The 20917-nt window shown below is 34.6% G+C and overlaps 3 protein-coding genes across 3 annotated transcripts; 1 reads left to right on the forward strand and 2 right to left on the reverse strand.

Moving 5' to 3' along the window:
- Positions 1–323: 323 nt before the first annotated feature.
- EIN_404780 (hypothetical protein) lies at positions 324–1364 on the forward strand (the record flags this gene model as incomplete). The annotated part of the gene is made up of 1 exon (XM_004256797.1): positions 324–1364. One exon carries the CDS (start codon positions 324–326, stop codon positions 1362–1364), a length of 1041 nt encoding a protein of 346 aa, XP_004256845.1.
- A 90-nt stretch (positions 1365–1454) lies between these two features.
- On the reverse strand, positions 1455–10286 carry EIN_404790 (tipc, putative; the record flags this gene model as incomplete). Its single annotated transcript, XM_004256798.1, has 1 exon — positions 1455–10286. The coding sequence occupies one exon, from the start codon at positions 10284–10286 to the stop codon at positions 1455–1457; it is 8832 nt and encodes a 2943-aa protein (XP_004256846.1).
- Positions 10287–11630: 1344 nt separating this feature from the next.
- On the reverse strand, positions 11631–17454 carry EIN_404800 (serine-threonine protein kinase, putative; the record flags this gene model as incomplete). Its single annotated transcript, XM_004256799.1, has 4 exons — positions 11631–16271; positions 16318–16793; positions 16858–17311; positions 17371–17454. The coding sequence occupies 4 exons, from the start codon at positions 17452–17454 to the stop codon at positions 11631–11633; spliced, it is 5655 nt and encodes a 1884-aa protein (XP_004256847.1).
- Positions 17455–20917: the final 3463 nt, after the last annotated feature.

A 20917-nucleotide genomic window follows, 5' to 3' on the forward strand; every position in this document is an offset into this window, starting at 1 on the left:
CTCACTCCCCCTTCTGTAATTATTTTTATCGTATTATATCTATAATACAATATTAACATTTATATCAAAACCTTCTTATTATAATTATAATAATAAATTAATAAGAAACCAACATGTTTTTTTATTTCTTAAACAAATTAAATTACTAGTAAAAATAAACTATAAAGTATAGTTCGAGAATCTAATTATAGAAATATGTCAAACTATTTATAACTATAAAAGAAGTCGAAATAATTTGACTTATAACATAAAAAACGGAATAAAATCCAAATGGAAAAATTGAAAAAGTGAAAAAACATGAAAAGGAAAACTATCAAAAAGCAATGGAAACGGACACTCAAACAAACCCACCAAATCCAGTCAACCCAACACCATCGAATGTTACCACAGAAATTTGTCTTCTTCTTCCAAACTGCAATTTTCCCGCACGTGGAATTTACGCACTCAAAGACACGTTTGAAGAACTCTTTCGAATGGGGAAACAATTCGTTAAAAGTCCTCTCCAACAAACAATGAAATTTCTTGTTCACCCATTTTTTTGGTCCCTCGTTTTTATGATCATCTGTGGGTATTGGAATGGGATCTTCCAGGTATTGACACAAAAACGGTTTGAACGATGGGTCAAGACACACCCACAAGCAACAGATGAAATAGTTATTGCCGACGTCGCGTTTGATGTCCTTCCAGTGTTATCAATTAGCGAACTTCCTGAGACTCTTTCAATGATCTTTATCATCACGACGTTGATCAGATTTTTCTTGACGCCGTATCGATTTGTGATCCTCAGAAGATACTTTTTCTTACAGGGAGTTATTTATTTCATACGAGGGTTGTGCGTCTTCACGACAATTTTGCCTGATCCATCGGGGAGGAAGTCGACCGTCAATACGAACAACATTTTATTAGAAGGGTTTTTAGTGCTTCTTGGTGTTCATCGAATTGAGTGTGATATGATGTTCAGTGGGAATGCGGCGAGTATGGTGATATGTGCGTGTTTGTGGCATCATTATTCGCATCGAGCACCTATATTTGACTTTGACATCTTGGGAAGTACACCGAGTTCGACGCCGTACGGGTACCCCCTTCGAATGACAATCGTGAAATTTGCGATGTGGGGGTTTACGTTGATTTGCTTTGTGTTGTATATCATGAATCGAATGCACTACATAGCAGACATATACATTGGCTTTGTTTTCTCACTATTCTTATTCAAGTTGTACCACAACTACATTCTGTTCTGTGCTATACGAAACAACTTTGTCAATTCGTTTGTCAAGTGGTTTGAGTCTGACGCAATGGACATTCCTGCAGTAGTTCGTGTCCCGATGGAAGGCATAAGTTCTTCCGACGCGATGTCGAATTAAGAACTCTTGTTATAAATCACTCCAAATTATTGTTTGACTTATTATAAAGTTATAAATCGTTATAAAGTGATAAACAAAGTAAACATGAATTTAATTAAATTTGATCACATTCTGAGCTCTTTTCAGAAAAGCTATACTTGATGGAATGTCCACTTTTACTCTGAGGGAGTGTGTATACTTCACTGCTTTACAAACAACTTGAAGCCCATCAACTGTTCTGTTGATTTCAAGTGATGGGTATTTGAAGATTTTGATGTCGTTGTTTTCATAGACGTAGAAGTGCTTTTCTCCTAGAACCCAAGCACATGTCCCTTGTGACAAGTAAGAAACAATGTACACATCCAATTTGGTGTTTCTCACCAACTTCAGTAAGAATGACTCATTTTTGTCGTACGACTTCATCACGACTTTGTAGTTGACACTCCTTGGTTCTCGGATCCTCAGAATCTTATTCGTGTTGGTACTTGAGCCTATGCCTTCGGAAGTCTTACCTACTAAATCAATTGCACCAACAACTGGTTTGACAAAGACACCAACGACTCCTTTCCCAACACCAGCAAAGAATCCACCAACACCATCTTTCTGGGCACCAACAACAGGCTGATACACTAACCCAGCAACACCATTGAACATCCCACTTGAAAACGATTCAAACCCCTTTCTCATTCCTTCTCCTGTCGTTTTCGCACGGCGGTCTGCATTTCTCTTGTCAATGTACGCCTGATCAAAACTTAAAGAAGCAACAAAGGACGAAAAAGACTTCGACATCCCAGAAACGGAAGACGCGGCACCATGCGTAGTGTTCTTAGCCAGAGATCTGACACCTTTTGCCATCCCATGCCCAAATGAACTCGCGGAAACAGTGAGGCCTTGTGCTGGCTCGTAGAAGAAGTCGTGGCATCCAGTTGAGATGTCTTTCAGTAGCCCTCGAGGGTTTCCCAAAAACGAAGAATTTGCAAAGAGGAGGATGGCTTGGTTCATGATTTGCTTGTAGTAATGTTCGATGAAAACCTGTTTTAAGGAGGCCATGTCGCCGTTGATATTCTTTGCGATTGAGGCGTTCAACTTAATTGAAGAATCTCTGATGTTTACTAATGAAGAACCGAGTGCGTGTAAAAGTGCTGTTGCTGCATTATATGGGATGAAGACCAACTGATTTGGTTGCAAATTGAGTGAAATAGAAAGAACAATTGGTTGTAACACAAGCGATTTGATGAACGCAGAGAATTTTGAGTTCAGTGGAGGAATTCCTTTAGGGGTTTCTGGTGTAGTTGTGGAGAACAAATGGAATGGAATTGACTTGAAAAGGTCATATAAACGTGCAATGAAACTACTTTCAACGGCAACTGTGATTGGTTGGACTAACACATTAATAAACGGGAAAAAGAAGAATGTGTCTGATGTTTCACTTTGAATAACTTGTGTGGAGACGTGGAAAGCAGGTAAAGTGGTCTTTGGTATATAAACAAGGACTTCATCATCCGCATTGATTGTGTCACAGTCAACTTGAATACTTCCGACATCACACGCTGCTTCTGAGTACTTCGAATTTATTCGAGCATTTGCATTGACACTTAAGAAGCGGGTGTAACACAATTCATCTCTATGATGGTCAACCAAGTCCACACCAACACTTGGAGCTCTAAATGAGAATGTTACAATGGGGACATGTAACGAAGAAGTAATTGAACTTTTCCCATTTTGTTCGCGATTGTTTAAAATAAACAGAGGACACTCTTCCATTACTTTGACTTGGTTTGTTGTAAAGGTCAATGTTGTGATGCCGTTAATGATATAAGTGTACCCAAAGTATAATGCATCTGTTGTGAAGGGATCATAAAACTTCAATTTCTTTAATGAAAATTTCATCTCTTGTTCCGGCAAGAAGTTCGATGTGACATACACTTTTTGAATGTCGACGGTATTTGGAAACTCAATGGAAGTCTCAGTGAATGGCTCAATTGTGTTTTTAAAACCAAACCTTCCAGCAACATCAGCATACACTATTTCATGTTTTGTGTCATTCACAAGTCGGTATTTACATTTATGTGCAGATTGGTGTTCAATAACAACACATTGTCCAGACCCATAATTCCTAACAGTTACATAGAAACTGTCTCTCTCAAACATGTTGTTTCCTTTCACCAAACAAAACGCTGTTGCACTCCCAGTCACACAACAAATGGGCTTTGACCACGGCCCTTTGTCACTTCGTCCAATTTCAAATGATGGTACAACATCTGTCGATTTTGTTTTTGGAAGTATCAAAGGAACAGGGGTATTGTCGTCACCACTACATTTTCTTACTTTTCTATAATCGCCTTGATCTCCACATTTCACAATTAAATCGACATCAGTCACATTAATGACGTAATACGCATATGTAATTGTTACTATTTTGACACCTTCAAGTTTGGGGTCTGATGATAATTCCAAGTGAACAAAATTCGTTTCTTTCTTCCCTATAATGCACAAGTCGCCCGATGTGATGGACTTTGGTTGTAATTCTTGAGAATATCCTTCGCACATAACCAACTTCAAATTGTCTTTTTGGAAGGTCATAATACTTCCACTTGAATTGGGTTGGATGAGTACCTTTGAGCGTCCAACTTCTGCAAAGATGTTTTCATTTGTTTTGTTAAAGAGGAGAAACTCACTATCGATAACACATAGTCCTTTGTCCCAACGAGCTCTAATGTACATTCCATTTGTCAATTTGTAATAGTCTATGGTGACATCATCAAATTTCCTCATCTTAATTTTGATTGAAGTCCCTTCTCCTTCGAAGAGGAAGTTATCTGATGGTCTTCTTACAATTCGTACTGTTTTCCCACTCTCCACAACCATACTATTCTTTTCAATAGACACATTCACAACTCGAGGAAGCATGTTAGATATCATGAATGGGTATTTTATCAGATAATTCATCTCTTCACAGTTGCCAGTTGGTGTTTCAAATGTCACACTCTTTGGCTCGATTAACAAAAAGTCGTTCTTTGATTTATCAATTGGGCACAATACCGTCTTAGTAATATTGTCGCTCATGAACGTCATGTGTTTGTCTTCAAATTGGACTTGAATGGGGCACTTAACAAATTCTTGTGGTAATGACCGTTTTTCGTCTGGATTTAACACTAATTGGTGTTGAGTCCCATCGTCTTTTCTCAAACAAATTGTGATTGGGATGTCCAACACGTTTTTCAGTTGTTTACAACTCTCCAAGAACACTGTTTTCGATCCATCCTCACAATAAACTAAATGACTCATGAAGTAGACTCGGTTCTTTAAAATATATAATTGTGTCATCGTTGTAGTCAATGGAACTATAAATGACTCTCCATTAACTACTAAATAGAATTCTTTAATTTCCTTTCCAAACGTATCCACTCCCAATCGAGTCTCTTTATTCGCCTCTAAAATTTCCTTTTCTCTTCCATCTATACTGACCCATATCTTATTTCGTGTGGTTACTGTTGTCAAGTGGTCTACGACACGAACTTCTTTGAACAAAGTCGACCCAGTCGCTTCTTCCAGTAATTTGTCAATCTGTTTGTACATATGAATTGACTGGTCGATAAATTCCTTTGTAACAGTCACATCCACAGGATCGCCAAACCCACAATTGACACCAAGACACATTCGGGGCTCTCCTTCCACAATATCACACGACATGCGCAATGTCAAAGTCATTTGAACTTGTTCGACGACTCTCTCATATTCTCCAAACTTCTGGTTAAATGCGTCGAATGAGACCATTGGCGATATATTCACTGATATATCGTCATTGAATCCAGAGACTTTCATTTCCGCTTTGACCACATTCATTCTATAAACAGGGGTTAAAATGGTTGGGTGGTTCATCACCACTTCAAAATCGTTAATTGAGAATGTCGAGTGGATATAGAAGTCCTTTCCATCAATTCTTATATTTGGAGGGTTTCTAAATAGTGTTGCCAAAGTAGTTTTTTGGTTTGCAATAAGTTTTGGTTTTCCGGTATTCAAGTCGTTGAATCGTTTGATCAATTTTTGGAGTGTCTTTACACCACCTCTGAACATTCGAATGTCGTCAAAGGACACCACAAATTTTCCTGGTGTAAAAATGCACTGACTTGAGAAGTCAAGCAGACTCGAATTTTGCTCTAATGTCCCTCGAATTGAAAAATCAAAGCCATCGTTCATCACGTTTCCTTCATATTTCAACAACCCTTGTTCTGCTTTACAATTTTTAAAGACTACTTGGTTCAGCATACACACAAAGTTCATCGCAGAACTTTTCTTCACAGAGAAGTTGCCACTTCCATTCACTTCACTGAGTAAATATGCAGTATTCAAATCGTCGTCATCCATCATTATCACACATGATAAGTTGTTTATTGCAACAATAAAGACCATTCTATCTTCATCATTCTTTTTAAATTCAGGCTTTAATTTGTTTGGTTCAAATGATGGCATAAAGATAGACGTCTGGTTGTCCACATCCGCTGTTAATACCGTGTACATCTCATTGGAGTTAAATGGGAAACTCCCACAGATGAATGACTGTCTCAACATCTCGTCGCACAAATATTCAATTGCGTGGTCTGAGAGTTTTGGATATTTCTCTCTTAAATTATTGAATATTTTAGACCCAGAGTGTCTCTTAAGATCCGCGTCATCTTGTAATACCGAATCCTTCACTTCACATCGAGTCATTGCTTCAATAGCTTCTTTGACTTGAATTGAAGAAGTTATTTTCTTGATGACAGTGCTATCACACTCTTTCTTATCTTTCTTCTGTGCTTCACTCTCTATTTGTGGCTTTTGTGGAATCAATTTCATTACAATCATCGCCAAATCTGCAAACAGTGATGGTATAATCACTATAGATGGACAATTTATAACACTCTCAGATATCAATTGCTGCGTTGGTATGAACATATCAAATTTCATTGTCGCAAATGAAGAGTCGGACCTCTTGTAAAAGCATTTGTGGAACCGACCTTCTGCTTTTGGTCGTGCATCTTCAACTTTGACATCAAACACATTAATCTCTCCTTCTAAGTACATGTCCTCTGTCATTCGAATTGCAACATTCACATTGGTGACACCAGCCAGTGCCAAATTGTTTTCATTCTTGAAGAGAATTTCTATTGTTTTGACTGAGAAGTTTCCAGTCAACGTATACACCTTTTCCTTTCTTGTACTTCTTCTCAAATCCTTTGTGTACTCCACACTCTTTGCAGCTCGTTTCTGTCGAGTCGATTTGATGTGGTCGATCAGATTTTCAAACATTTTCAAATCGACTTTGTCTTTAATAGACAAGATATAATCAACACAAAACTGGAGTTGTGTGGCTTCAAGATCGACTTTCAGTGGGTTATCAACTACACACACAATAGTGACTCTTGGTGATGTCTTTTCCTCAATTTGGGTTTCGACACACGCCTGACATTCAAAACTCAGTTCTCTGATAACTGGAATAGTCTGACTCATTCGTGTAGTTGAGATGTCGATGTTGTCCGTTTGAATCATAAACATTTGTCGAATTGTATTTTCCTCTTGTGTGATGTCACTTGAGATATGAATGACACCAGCAGACGCGTTCAGTGAATAATCACCACTTGCATAGTCTTTGAACAGTCGTATTTGTGGTGAGTTAAACACTATTTTAGGGTTGAACAGTGAAATTTCGCCATTTGAAACTCTTTTTTTGATTGTGATGCTTTTCATCGCCGATTTTAAGTTAGTAGATAGTGAACTGAAACCTTTAACCAACTGTTTGTGAACGTCTTCTATATCAATTGCTTGAATCAAAGAGTTGCTTGCAATAATTCGGATTGTTCGTGTAATGAATGAAGGGCACAAATAGAAATATAATGTGTCAACATTGAGTGTAATGTCATGTTGTGGCAGTTGTTGTTCATTCACAGTCAAAACACTTTGTTTATAATTCATTTGAAGCAATTTATCTCCGTTGTAAACAAGTACCGGACGCTTATCACCACTGCCTTCATCTATTTCAAAAATATTGGCTTTGCCCACTTCAACAGAGAATTCGGGTTTGTCAATAAATTGGATGCCCACACGCATGTTTTGTAATTTAGACATGGTAGCCATTTTGTCGTTGTCTTCCACCAAACACAGTCCACATTCCACTACAGACATTTCCATGTTAACATGGACTTTAAGTTCAAAGGCTTCAAGTTCTTTTTGAAATCTGTTTTTGTGATGTTCTTTGGTCTTTTTGTTGTTTTGTGTTTCAGTGGTACTCTCCTCTTTAACTTCAGACGTCTTTTTCTCCTTCACTACTACAGGCTTTTCTTCAAAACTTATATCATCATCTTCATCTAAAATGCCTACAGCATCTTTCATAACTTTTAACACCTTTTTCAGTGACTCTTCCTTTTCTTGTTTTGACCGAAGGTCAATGTTGTAAGAGAATAACAGACTCATTCCATATTTTATTAACTCACTAACTACTTTTGGTTGAACAACTACACCCACCTTATTCACTTGAGTCGTGCCTTTGATATCAATCAACCCTAAGTTCCACAACACATTCATCTTAACTTCACAGCATGTAGTATTCCCATCATATTTACTTGATATGATATATGGTATTTTGGGCGTTTGATTGACATGATCTTCAAGCTCGACACTCCCCACCGTCGCAGTGACATCCGCACCATTCATCTTCACTCCGACTTTTAATCCAACTTTCTCGACTATCAATTGTGTTATCATGTGTCTCTCCTCAGAGTCACCGATTTGTGCAACACCAAGTTCGAACTTCTCAAGAACTGCATTCACTCTAAAAGACTCTTTCGCAGCCTTTTTCATTAAATTGGTGATCAACTCCTTCTGTTGTTTAATAAACGCCAAGTCATCAAGTGAAAGTTCGCCTTCTATTTTCTTCCCAATAATCACTTTGTCCCATCCGGTCGAGAATTCTGAAATGTACTCCTTGACCAAATCTATCTTTGCTTTACTCACTTTACACACAAATGGTTTGAACACGGCAGTGATGTCGACAAAAGGCAAATCGGGTATACCGACATTCACATTTGCTTCTCCACTGAAATTTTGTAACACATAATTTGCATAGAACAATTGTGTTGAGTTCTTCATGGAACCAAAAACAGAGGCATCAACATCTTTTAACTTCACTTTGAAGCTTTGCCCAACAGCCGCATCAACAGAATCAATTCGCAAATTACCAAGTGAAACTCTAAAACACGGAGACTCTTTGTTATCAAAAAAGAGTGGGACGGTGACTGTTGGAGCAACAATTTCGACGTTGAGTTGAATAGTTGGTTGGTGGTTAGTTATTATTTCTCCTATTCTGTTCGTCGCAAGTTGATAGAACTTCCCAAGTTGTTGTTCAGCAAATGCACGTATCTGTGAGATGTTAATCTTGTCTGGAACAACAAAGAACTGGTACATTCCCATCAAAAGTGCTTTATTAAACGAGACTTCAGTCCCGGCTACTTTAGCAGTGATAATAGCATCTGGTCCTTTGATTGGGTGTTCGATAATAACATGGACTAAAGGCACTCCATCCATGTTTCTTTTCAACACCTTTTCATGGCAACTAATAAACTCCATAACTTCCGCATTGTCACACACAAATTGAATTTGAAAGCCTTTCCCATAGATCACACACTTCAAATCAATATTATTTGTTATGAGTCGAGCTAAGGTACGACTCCTGTCATTGTTCTCTAAAGACACTTCTCCATACTCTAAATGAATTTCAAGTCGAAACATCTCTTCTTTATCTTCAATTTTAACATCATTCGCTTCTAACATTCGACAGAGGGTTTCTACCTCCTCTTTGGTCATCCCCATTTTCTTTCGATGATACCACCCCGTCTTCATGCCAGATGCTAACTTGGCCAACCCCCTCTTTCTTAATTCGATAATTTCATCAGTGCGAAGCTCTTTGTCCATCGCTAATATTTCTTTGGGCGTGTCATCTTTACCACTGTCTTTCCATTTGGAATACAACGCAGTGTAACTGTTCTCATAATTTCTGATGACATCTTCCCGCACCTTTTTGTTGTCGTCATCTTGCTTTTTCTTCTTTAAAGCATCAACAGCATACATCCACCAACGCTTTTCATTACCAACAACTGGGACTTGTGGTCTTAATCCAAGAAATTTGATTGCTTGTGCGTACTCAGAGAGTCTACCAACAACACTTAAAAACACTTGGTACTGTTTGTGTGTTAATGTAGACTTGAACATGTTCGCTTGCACATACACTTTAATTTGTTTGTAATGTTTTTGTACAAAGTCGATTGTAACAGTTAATTCCGGCATTTCCGTGATGTTGTTTATCTTCGTTGGTTTCTCGTTAATCTCCATTTTTTCAGTACCAGCGTAGAACATCAAAGATTCAACAACGGCTTCTTTTCTTATGATCCCAACAGGTTGCTCCTTTGCGTTACAAAACGTCAAATTTGAGAAATAAATACCAGTGTTTTCATCATTATCTTCATACCGCAAATGAACGTTTGAAACAGTCACTATTAACCCTTCCAACACATTTCTTACGATCTTGGCCGTAAACCCGGAATCGCCACTTGTGATCTTAGTAAAAGCCTCAAACTGTTCAATTGCTTCTAACTTCTTTTTGAGATCTTCTTCCATTTCTTTTTTTGCGTCATACACAAACTGCTTTTGAGGAACACAGAGCGCTGTAACGTTCGCAACTTGAATGACTATTTCACTCAAATTTTTGATTTTGACATGAAGGCGTGCTACTTGCCCGTGAACTATATCTATGGGAAGGTTAAGTGACTTCAATGCATCCTTTCGAAGAGAAAGGTTGGAGAGAATGACTTCCCCCTTCCCCAAATTGATTTTCAACATCTGGGGGTTCAAAACGATGTACTTCCCAAGAACTGTTGTTAGAATCTCAGAGATGATGGATTCAAACATAAAAACAAGTTTTTTAGTTTAGGTTTTGAGTTCCCCTCTTGTTTTTTTTGAAAGAAATTTGGTTTCAATTGTTATTTACATTTATTATGTTGTTTGAGTAATTAATCGGGTAATTGTTTCCATGCTATTAATACAAGTCGATAAAAAGAATCAATTTAAATAATGAAAATGCGACACAAATGAATATCTATTTCTATTCACCCAATAGAACTATCACAATATTATGATAAAAAATCGGTTCTTAACCATTTTTTCTCTTGTTATTAAGTTCATATAATTATTGAGTTAATAAATTTCAACCAACTTAAACTATTCATGAACATATTCTAAAAAAATAATTCATATATAATATATAAAAAATATGTTGATAGATGTGAAAAGTTTCAATAAAACACAAATGATGTTTTTATATAAATAGAAAATACACCTTTTACTTTCTTTGTTTTCAATGTTATACAAAAGTATTAATTTAACACATAACAAAAGAAACGAGTCAATTAGCAGGCATGGATTTTGCTGCAAATGGTTGCTGGGTCGACCTTGTTGTTAATCATTTCGATGAGCTTATCGACACCGAAATCAAGAACCTTAGTGCAGAGGCCAGCCAAAAATCCAGAAACCTTTCCACAGAGGTTGTCAATGTATTCTTTGACTTTATCAGCGCCCTTAGAGGTCAAGAGGTTCTCGAGTGTGATAATGAGATCCTTGCAAAGATTGCAAACGATTTTACCCTCGTGATTGACAGTAACAGTTGCGAAAGCAACAGCGAAGATGAGGACAAAGACGATGAATTTCATTTCAAAGAAGTGATTTGATTAATTTGTTCCATCTTTTATATATAGTTTGACACGTATAAGAATTACCAATTGAAGAAAACATGATCCTATGATCTGTTCGTTTCTAACTCTTAAGTGCAATTTTTGAACAATCGCTTATCATGTTGTACGAAGGAATTTTCTATGTTTTTTAATTTGAATGTACGAAGGAATCGGTGTTTCAAAGTAAAACAAAGACTCAACAAATTATAGTAAACGGTTCTTTCCTTATAACTCGGGGTATTTCCTTATCAACACATTTTCATTTTATGCAATTTGTTTTCTTCTCTTTTTTGTCCAAATTGTTGCAATTTTTGTACGAAAACGAGTACAACCAACTCGGTCTTTTTTTAATTCATCTAAACATATTATACTTTAATAGTTTAATTAATTAAAATAATTGAATAAAATGTTTCATATGACCAGCAGAATTATTATTATGTTTACACGTTTTCAAATCATTTATATTGATATGTATTACATTAAAATATCCCGAAACAACAAATAGAATCATACCAAAAATAAACAATTAACACTCGTTATTTAATAACATAGAAACGTCAGCCTTAATTGCTGAGAAGGTCGGTCTTTCATCTGGGTCGACACTCCAACACTTTGTGATAAGTTGGTTAAGAGGGGACTCCACATCGATAGGAAGTCGGTAGCCTGTTTTGACCTTTTCTCTGACAACACTGAAGAAATTGAATTGTTTGAATGGGAACTTTTCAGTGACCAATTCCCACAAAACAATGGCGTATGAATACACATCACTCTTCTGTGTGAACGGCTCTCCACATATGACTTCTTGTGCAAGCCAATAAGGGCATTCAATTTCATTGTCGTTTCGAATAGAATTCACTGCAACCGTCTGCCCAAAATCACTCACCGCACAACTCTTGAAATTTCCCGCCCCATCGAGTCGTATTAACACATTGGGCGATTTCAAGTCTCTGTGGATCAATGGAATTCTAAATGTGTGTAAACACTCCATCCCTTCCGCTATTTGTTTTGCAATCATCAACTTGGTTTTCATGTCAAACTTCGCTTGTTTTTCGTGTATCATATCAAAGAGACTTCCGCCATCGAAATATTCCATAGTAATGAACATTGGATCAAAGGAAAATCCCATTACTTTTGCAAGATGTGAGGACTCGGGGAAATTCAAAAAGAAGAACTCGTGAAGAAAGTCGTCGACAAATTGGGTGTACAAATCCTCGACTTTACTCTTTTCATCAACGCCAATGTCTTTCACATCACACTTCGCCGTTTTCACCACAACGTAATTGTGTAACTCAAAATTGTCTTCTAATGGATTGACATATTCATATAACTCGATGGTTGAATTGGACCCGCTTGCAATCTTATTCACAAAGGTTAAATCTTTCATTTTCATCATCTTAATACGTGGGAATGTATCTATGATCAAGTCTAAGCAACAAACTGAGGCATTAATAGTGTGTTTATGCTCGCCGACTTTAACACGGTACTGGAACTTTTCAACTGCTTCTTTGACTTGTCGTTGTGTCGTTGTAAAGATCTCACCATTCTTAAGACACTCAGAACACATTTCAAGCACTTTTTCAACTTCAGTCGAATTGTATCGCAACACGGTGTCAATAAAGAGCCCGATTTCTACTTGCAATTTCATCACAAAATATGCGGTACGTCGCGAAAGTAAATATCTCAGTCGGACAGTTACTTGTCTCCGACCTTCTTCTGCAGAAACCATAATATAAATCTTGTCCTTCACATCCTTTTCTTTACTATTCAATATCAATATGGCACCTTTCTTCCAGTACGACAAAACATTGTATTTCAACATAAACGACGAGATGAGTTCATTCGACACACTACTAGTCAAATACTTAACACAATAAATTCTTCCAATTTCCGTTTCGTTCTTTTGGTGTCCTTTTGGCCACGCAGAAAAGTTGTAATTGTCCTCGTAATTATTGAACGTGCACATTAAGATACCGGGAGTTTCGATTCGATCCCTCGGTGATATCAAACAACGTTTTTCAGTGTATTTCGAAACAAGGCTTCCCCCACTCCCATTCGAGTTTCGCGCCTCCTTTGTTGGGTACGACTGACAATTGAAGCTCTTTTCAATTTCATCGAACCTTCCCTCCAATCCCAAACTTCTTGCGTATTTTCTCTGCGTTAAAGTTATAACTCCGTGTTGTTCCAAAAGTTCGATGACGAACTCAATTGAACTACTTTTTACGCCAATGGTTTCAAGTACCTTTGGTGTTAAAAATCCAACACGACTGCGGCTGCACGAGAACAAGTCGTCGACTGTATTGAAGAATGAAAAGTCAACAAGAAGTTTATCATTGTCATCCAACTTGTCGAGCGTGGTGTCAAACCTTTGGTCTTTAGTTGTAAGGATCATCCCAAGGCCAATAAGTGTTTTCACAACTTTCTCGCCATTTTCAATTTTCATTGTGTCCATCAGATTTTTGAGCATCGACACATCCAAACAGCTCTCCGGTGTCTTTAACATGTCCAGCTCCTTGAGTACACGAAGGCATGGTTCAGAGACTTCAACCGCCTTTTGGTCGATTTCTTTGATGAGTTTTGCAAAAAGTGACGTGCATTTTTTCTTCTCTGATATGTACTTGTGTGGTGCAATTTTCATTCCATATTTAGTGTTGTAACTTTTCAAAAAATCTTCATCAACGGTGTATCCCGTTATCAAATACACTGTTTTCTTCATATTAAGCTTCCCAATATTTTCCAAAATTTCGTCCAAATCACTCCCGAGTTTCTCGTTCTTACACACCACAAAACATGTATGGTGATATTCCCACATTTTAGTTCTGATGGTGTATGTCGGGATTTCTTCAAATAACACCTTTTTCTTCTTTTTATCTTTTGGCTCAAAGTAAAATGATGATGACGCAATCGTGGTGATACTCCCCTTCTTTTGTAACTTCCTGTTGATTAACTGAAAGACCTCTTTTCTGAAGTCGTCGCCCACAAATAGAACCTTTTCGAGTTCTTGCCATTTTTGTGTTGTTTGGTCGGCTGCTATTTCGACGATGTTAAGTGAAACGGTACGATTAAACGCCCGAGGAGTTCGCGTTTTGAGTGCAGACTTCGCGATGTTCATTGAAGTTGTGTTGTTGGTGATCACTTTTAGACCCGTCATTGTCGAAAAGAGTATACTTAATTTCAACGGGTTTGCTGTTAAGTCAATTTCTTTGAGTGAAGTCATTGAGAAGAATGAGTAGTTCATTTTATTGATTTTGTTTGATGACACGTCAAGTCGTGTGATAGAAAGAGTTGTGATTTCCTCTGGGATCAATTCCAATCCACAGTGTGTGATCTTCAGTTCAAGTAAGTTTCTTGGCGGGTTTGCAATGATGTCCAGTATATCAAAATGGGAATAAGAAAAGTCCAACGAAGTTAATGCCATGTCAGAAGAGAGTGTTATCGGGTACACTGGTAAGTGCCAACCCTTAAAATCAACGATGTCCTTCCCAAAGTTAAATTGTGAATACCGAGAAAAGTTGTTTGATGAAATGTCAAGGTATTTTAGTGGAAGCTTTTCAAGTGAGGGAAGGTATGTCAATTGGTTGTTTGCCAGTGAGAGATGTGTTAAGTTGGTGAGTCTCGATATTTCGTTGGTGAAATTGATCAATTTGTTCATCGACAAATCGAGCTTTATCAATTGTGTCATTTTGCATAAATGCAACGGAAACTCTATGAAGAAGTTATTTGACAAATCGAGTTCCTTTGTTTCAACGAATAGGTTCAAAAAGAGACTATTCTCCTCGAAGTGCGACAATTTTGTATTGTTTATTGAGTTGATTTGACTCTGAGTTTTGCATATGAAGTAACTCTTCCTCGAAAAGTTTATGAAGTTATCGAAAAAGAATACAAACCCATTTTCTGGTATTATAATTTTGTCGTTGCCAGATTTATTGTGGAAAAATTGACTTTTAAACTCGTGTTGGTTGAAAAGCAGCATTTTGAAAAACGACGACTTCTCGTTATACAAATTTCCATCGAACTCAGAGAAGCGCTTAGCATTATATGAAGTATACATGAAGTCGATAAGTCTGTCATCAAATTCAAAAGACGATTCGTTGTTGTGAATGAGGGCCTGTAAACAAACCAAGAATATAAAAAATGCGGCAGAGGAGTCTCCATTCGCAAAGAACTTGAATTGAATAAATTCCTTTTGTAATAACACAACAAAGCCTGTGATTGTTCTATAATACTTATCAACCACCAATTGAGTCAACGCTGAAAAAACAGAGACACATCTGTCTTCAAAACTGCTGGGAAGTAACACAACAACGGCGTTTGTCATTTTCATCTCCTTCACACATTTTGTCAAAAAGTCGAGTGCTCTCGAAATAATTTTCGAAAAGTCTTCCACCTTCTTTGCAAACGTTCTGTTTTGTGTTTCATCATTTACTGATAACAGCGTTTCCAATATCGAATTAACATCTTTTGATATCACATCGGAACTATCCATTGGAGACATCATGAAAATGCCACTAACATCGGCCGGAAGTTGTGGGCTGAAGCCTTTTGGGGTGGAAGCTGCATACCCCGACTCTCCCTTTGGAAATCTGAGTAACTTACAGTTTTCGCTCGTTTGAAATACAGTAACTGCAAACATCTCTTCTGTTTCGACAACAACATTTGGTTTGAACGTTGGAAAGTGGCTAGTAGACTCGGGTGTTATTTGAAGCCTATTTAAATCGTTATCAACAACAATTTCATTCAACAAATAGTCTATATCGTCGGCTGGAATCGTTTCAGTCTCATTGAACGGTTCAAACAACTTTTGTTCGACATGAACCAAGTCTTCAACGCTCTCGTTGTTTTGTTTCATTCGGAACGTAAGCACTTTCATATCCTTCGACAATATTCTGACATTCTTAAATCCTTCTTTCACATCCTCTGTAACGTTGTATACACTACATATAGAACATATCCCTGAATATCTTAAAAATCGTTTTTGGACTAATGTTGGTAAAGTATCTGGGATAAAAACAATTCTATAGTTGGTGATGTACAAACATCCATTTAACAACTCATCATTCTCAAGCTGCACGGTATCCACAAAGTAGGGTGCTGTAAGTACGTCCTGAAATTTTTGAATCACTTTCTCTCCTTCGTACTGATACAAATCGGTGAGTTCAAATGAACACTTCTATTCGTGAAAAACATTTGTTGTTAGTAGACGTAAATAAACAAACGTTGTTTTTAAACAGTATATTGACGAGCGGAATGTACTTTGAATTAAACAATTCACTTTGCATCATTGCGTTAAAAAAACAAATATAAATTTCGTCTCTTTCATTTTGTGTTAAGAAGAATGTGTCAACCACGAATCTCAAAAAGAGTACAATCTCTTTGAACGTTTCTGTTTGTCCACACACAACCGTTTCTCCGAAACCAACAAACAATTTGAACTCCTCTTCGACAATTTGTTGGAGTTTTTCTTGTGATATTTTGCATTGTAGTGATAGTGTTTGGTCCAGCTTCGCACAGATTCCCTCATTTAAAAGTGGGTTTGGTAACTCTAACAAATACTTTTTGAGTAACACAAAGCCTGTTTTGATCTCACAGACTTGATTCAAATTCGGCAACTTCCCCATATCGTATTCATTGGCAATTTTATTGACTTTAATCAATTCATAATTTCGACAGTTTTGGTTCAAATCAAGTAACTCTGTTAATCAGTTTCATGTAGATAACCTCCTCAATCGCCAAAGCAATAAAGACAAAGAGCAAACCAAAAAAGTGTTCTGGTTGTTCGACATCAGCGAACTTCTTCAACTTTCTCGCAGTCTCCAGATCGGTACCAGCGCTGATGATTTCGTCAATGGACATCTTTCGGACATCGCCGAGATAAGTTGCGCCGAGTTTTTCTGAAGTTTTAAAGTCATAGCACGACACTGTCTGTTCTTGAAAAAAGTCCAGTCGATGAGACAGTTTATGATATAATAAGACGATGATATTATGCACGACTAAAGGCACTTGGTGAAATGTTTTTTCTTGAATAGTGAGTTTACTCAATGACTTTCCAAAGATGATTAAAGAGCTGACTTTCTCGTCTTTGGAATGCAGTCTTGGTGATGCATTAGACGATGAATGGTCTTTGTCCCGGTCTCTTTTTGTACTTAGTAAAACAGTATTATTTGGCGATGGTGTTGTTGAGAACAACATCTTAGACCTCATAATAAAACTCTATTGATTAATGATACATTTAGAACTGAAACATGTATTAAATAACGACTTACACAAACTTTTCGATAACTTTTTTTTACTTCTGTTGTTGGAGCAGTGAGCTTTGTCAAAGGAACCTCGCTCTTTCTCTTACTCAAACTCATTGTGTTTTTCAGAGATTAGATATGTTAGAAATTTAGTGAAAATAATAGTATTCTCTAATTTGTACTTTAAAACATTTGCTCTTTTAATGCTCCATTTTGCAATTATCAAACTTATTTTAAATTGATAAACGGCAAAAACAATTACAGTCATTATTCGATATAAGGGAATACCGGGTACCAATGTTATTCGATATAAGGGAAAAAATGAGGAATTGTATAATTAAGAAAAAAATACCTCGGTTTGTTTTTTGTCACAAAAATATTTTTTTTGATTATTATTTTTTTTCTAACCAAAATAAACACTTTGCCTATGTCTTGAAAACAATTGGCAATTATTTTTTTTCTAAAATAAATAATAAATTTTATAATAAATCAAAAAACAAAAACAAATCTATTAACACAATTAATATAATAAATAAAACTTTTGTATCTAACTTTGTTTCGACTTAAATAACTTTAAATAAATCTGTTAAATCATTAAGTTTTAATGCAATCCAAATGTGTCAAAACGAGAACATTATTGATGTTACGAGACAAAATAAAAATTGTTGTTTTAATTGATCCTTATCAAAATACACAGAAAGTAATCGAAGTTGTCAGACAACAACTGAAAATAGTAATTTTTCCAAAGCAAGTTTATCATTTGCGTTCAATTTCTAAAGAAACATTGATAATCTTTCCATCCTTGTATAAACGAATAAGAAAACCACAGAACCCGGAACTTGAGGAAGCATTGATCAATTAGTTTAACGAAGTTCGTAAATCGGGAATACCAATTGATTATTATATGTTGTCAAGGAAAGTATACTTTTTGAAAGAATGCAAATACATTCATTGTATTATTTCAAAATAAAATTTACTTGTTTATCTATTTTTATTATAATTATTATATTTTGTTTATTTTTATTAAAAATGTTCTATTAAAAAATAATAAAACACAGTTTTTATATTATTTTAATTGACTTTTTAACTTAGTGACAAATTAATTTAATTATTACCATTTTTTGGTTTTTAAATTGAAATAACCAACAATAAGCAAACACATTAATTTCTTTTTTTTTAATTTTTTTTCTATTATTCAATATAAGGGCTTCCTCTTATTTTTCTCCCTTATATCGAATATTGACTGTACTGATTATCTGTATTTGTTTTATCTTTAATAATTTGTTTTTATTCTTTTTATTAATAAAAATTAGTTGATAATTTCCTTTTCAAAAAATACATGTTTTTTTCGAACTTAATACCGATTATTATTTTTATCTTTTAACTACTCATTTTGGGGATAATAACAATTTTGGTTGATTCTTATACTTAAGTTTTTGTTTTGCAAAATATGTAATATTTAATATAAATATTAATATCTAAAATGATATTTGATAAATATGTTTTTAAATTAATTTTTATATAAACCACTTAGAGTTAAATGTGGTTTAAATAAAAATTAAAAACATTTATAAATAAAAGTGTGACTAACTCTGGTGTAATTTTTTGTTTAGGGGTTGTTTTTTAAAACAAATTATTTGATAATGGTGGATAAAAAGCTTATTGTGCGGGATTATTAGAAGTTACCCAAAGTATTTGTGCAAACCAAATATACTTTTATTTATATTTAAATCAATAAATAATATAAAAGTATTATATGTTTATTATAAAACAATAGTAATAAACATTAACAATTCAAATTATTTGGGTATTATAAAACCCAAGGATTAAATTTTGACTGTATTAACCGATTAAAATAAACGAGACGCAAAAAAACGCGTTAAAAAAAATATAATTGAAATTTTGGTTATTGTTTTTGTTTAGATAAAATGTGTAAAATTATTTTTAGATTTTTTTAAATAAAATAACTAACAATTCTTTTGCAAACCCATTCTGCCGCACAAATCAACGAAAAATTTAATTGTAATAAGTTTGTCTTGCTATTCCGATGTTGTCACAGTTATGATAAAGATTTTTCTACTCATTACTAGTGTCTGGGAAAAAAATTGGTCGATTATGTTTCAGACCTAAAGCTAAAATCGCATTAGAATAATTGTAAAAACCTAGTGTCTGATCTCTTGTTGTAATGTGAAAACTGCTGAAAGATGCCTCTTCATACAATAGCAAATTTATATGTAAATTATTTTTAGAATTTTTTTCTCATTTTTATATTTATAGAAAAAAAAACGCAATTTTTTGCGTCTCGTGCATTTTGCCAAAGAAAAAAAATACTATTGGCCGGTTAAATATGGTTGTTAATTTTTTAGCCAAGTATGGTACAATAACAGTCGGGTAGTTAAAGTAGAACAATTACCAATTAGTTTTTCATGAAGCTATTATTGTCAAATAAATCCATTTTGTGTTTAAATAATATATATTAATATAAATTAACAATAGAGATAAATTAAGTGTTTTTTGAAATTTGAAAAATAACAATTACTTATTCATAAATAAATAAATTAAAAATTGAAATCATAAAAAAAGACAATAATGAAATTATTGTTCAGAAACTATATATTATACATTATATAAATAATATATGTATATAAAAAAGTAAAAATTTAATTTAATTAATAATTATTATATAACACTTGTTTCAAAAATAAAACAAATAAAAAACAAAACCGGATATTAAAACCCAGGTACAGTTGACCAAATAATTATCAGAGACCAAATAATTGTAAGAAGGATGAATTTCCCGTTAATTACCTTGGAAATGACTATTGAAAAAAGTGAAAAAAAGGTACACCAAATAATGCTAAGAAACCCATTTCTATTTTTAAAAATAGTTCTTGATTAAGGTTTTAAAACTATTTATTTTACTTCTTACAATTATTTGGTCTCTGACTAATATTTGGTCAACTGTACAAATTGTTTATTAACAATTAAATAGTTTTACCATTATTTTATAAAAAAACAATTAACTTTAACAAATTGTTTTTTGTAATAATAATTATAATTTGTAATATTAAATAATACAATATGGTTTTTATTTAATTGTTTTGAAACAATAAATAAAAAAAATGTTAATTCACAAAATAAAAAAAATATTATTTTTAATAACAATTTTAATACCTTTTTTTTGTAATTTATTACTGTGTAAAAATCCAAAATAGTATATTATAACACTTTAAATAACATTGAACAAAATTCAAGTGGTCTAAAAATCGGGGAAATGTCGAGTTTATTAAATAAATTTCCGTTTTTTAGAGTTTATATAATTAGCATAAACTATACACAAGCCAAAAAAAGGAAAATCATCAAAATTTGGATTAATATCCCAGTAAAAATAGGCCAAAACAAAAATAAGGGTGTTATTTTAAGTGTTAATAAAAAAAATAAAAAAAATTGTATCATCTTATAATTTATTAATATATAATATATAGTACAAATTATTATTTAAATAACTATTAATAATTAATGTAAAATATTATATTAGAAATTATAGTTAAAAAAATATCAAATTATAGTAAAAATAAGA

The sequence above is a fragment of the Entamoeba invadens genome (genome assembly GCF_000330505.1).
Source record: "Entamoeba invadens IP1 unplaced genomic scaffold scaff_1105074726033, whole genome shotgun sequence".
NCBI lineage: Eukaryota > Evosea > Mastigamoebida > Endamoebidae > Entamoeba > Entamoeba invadens.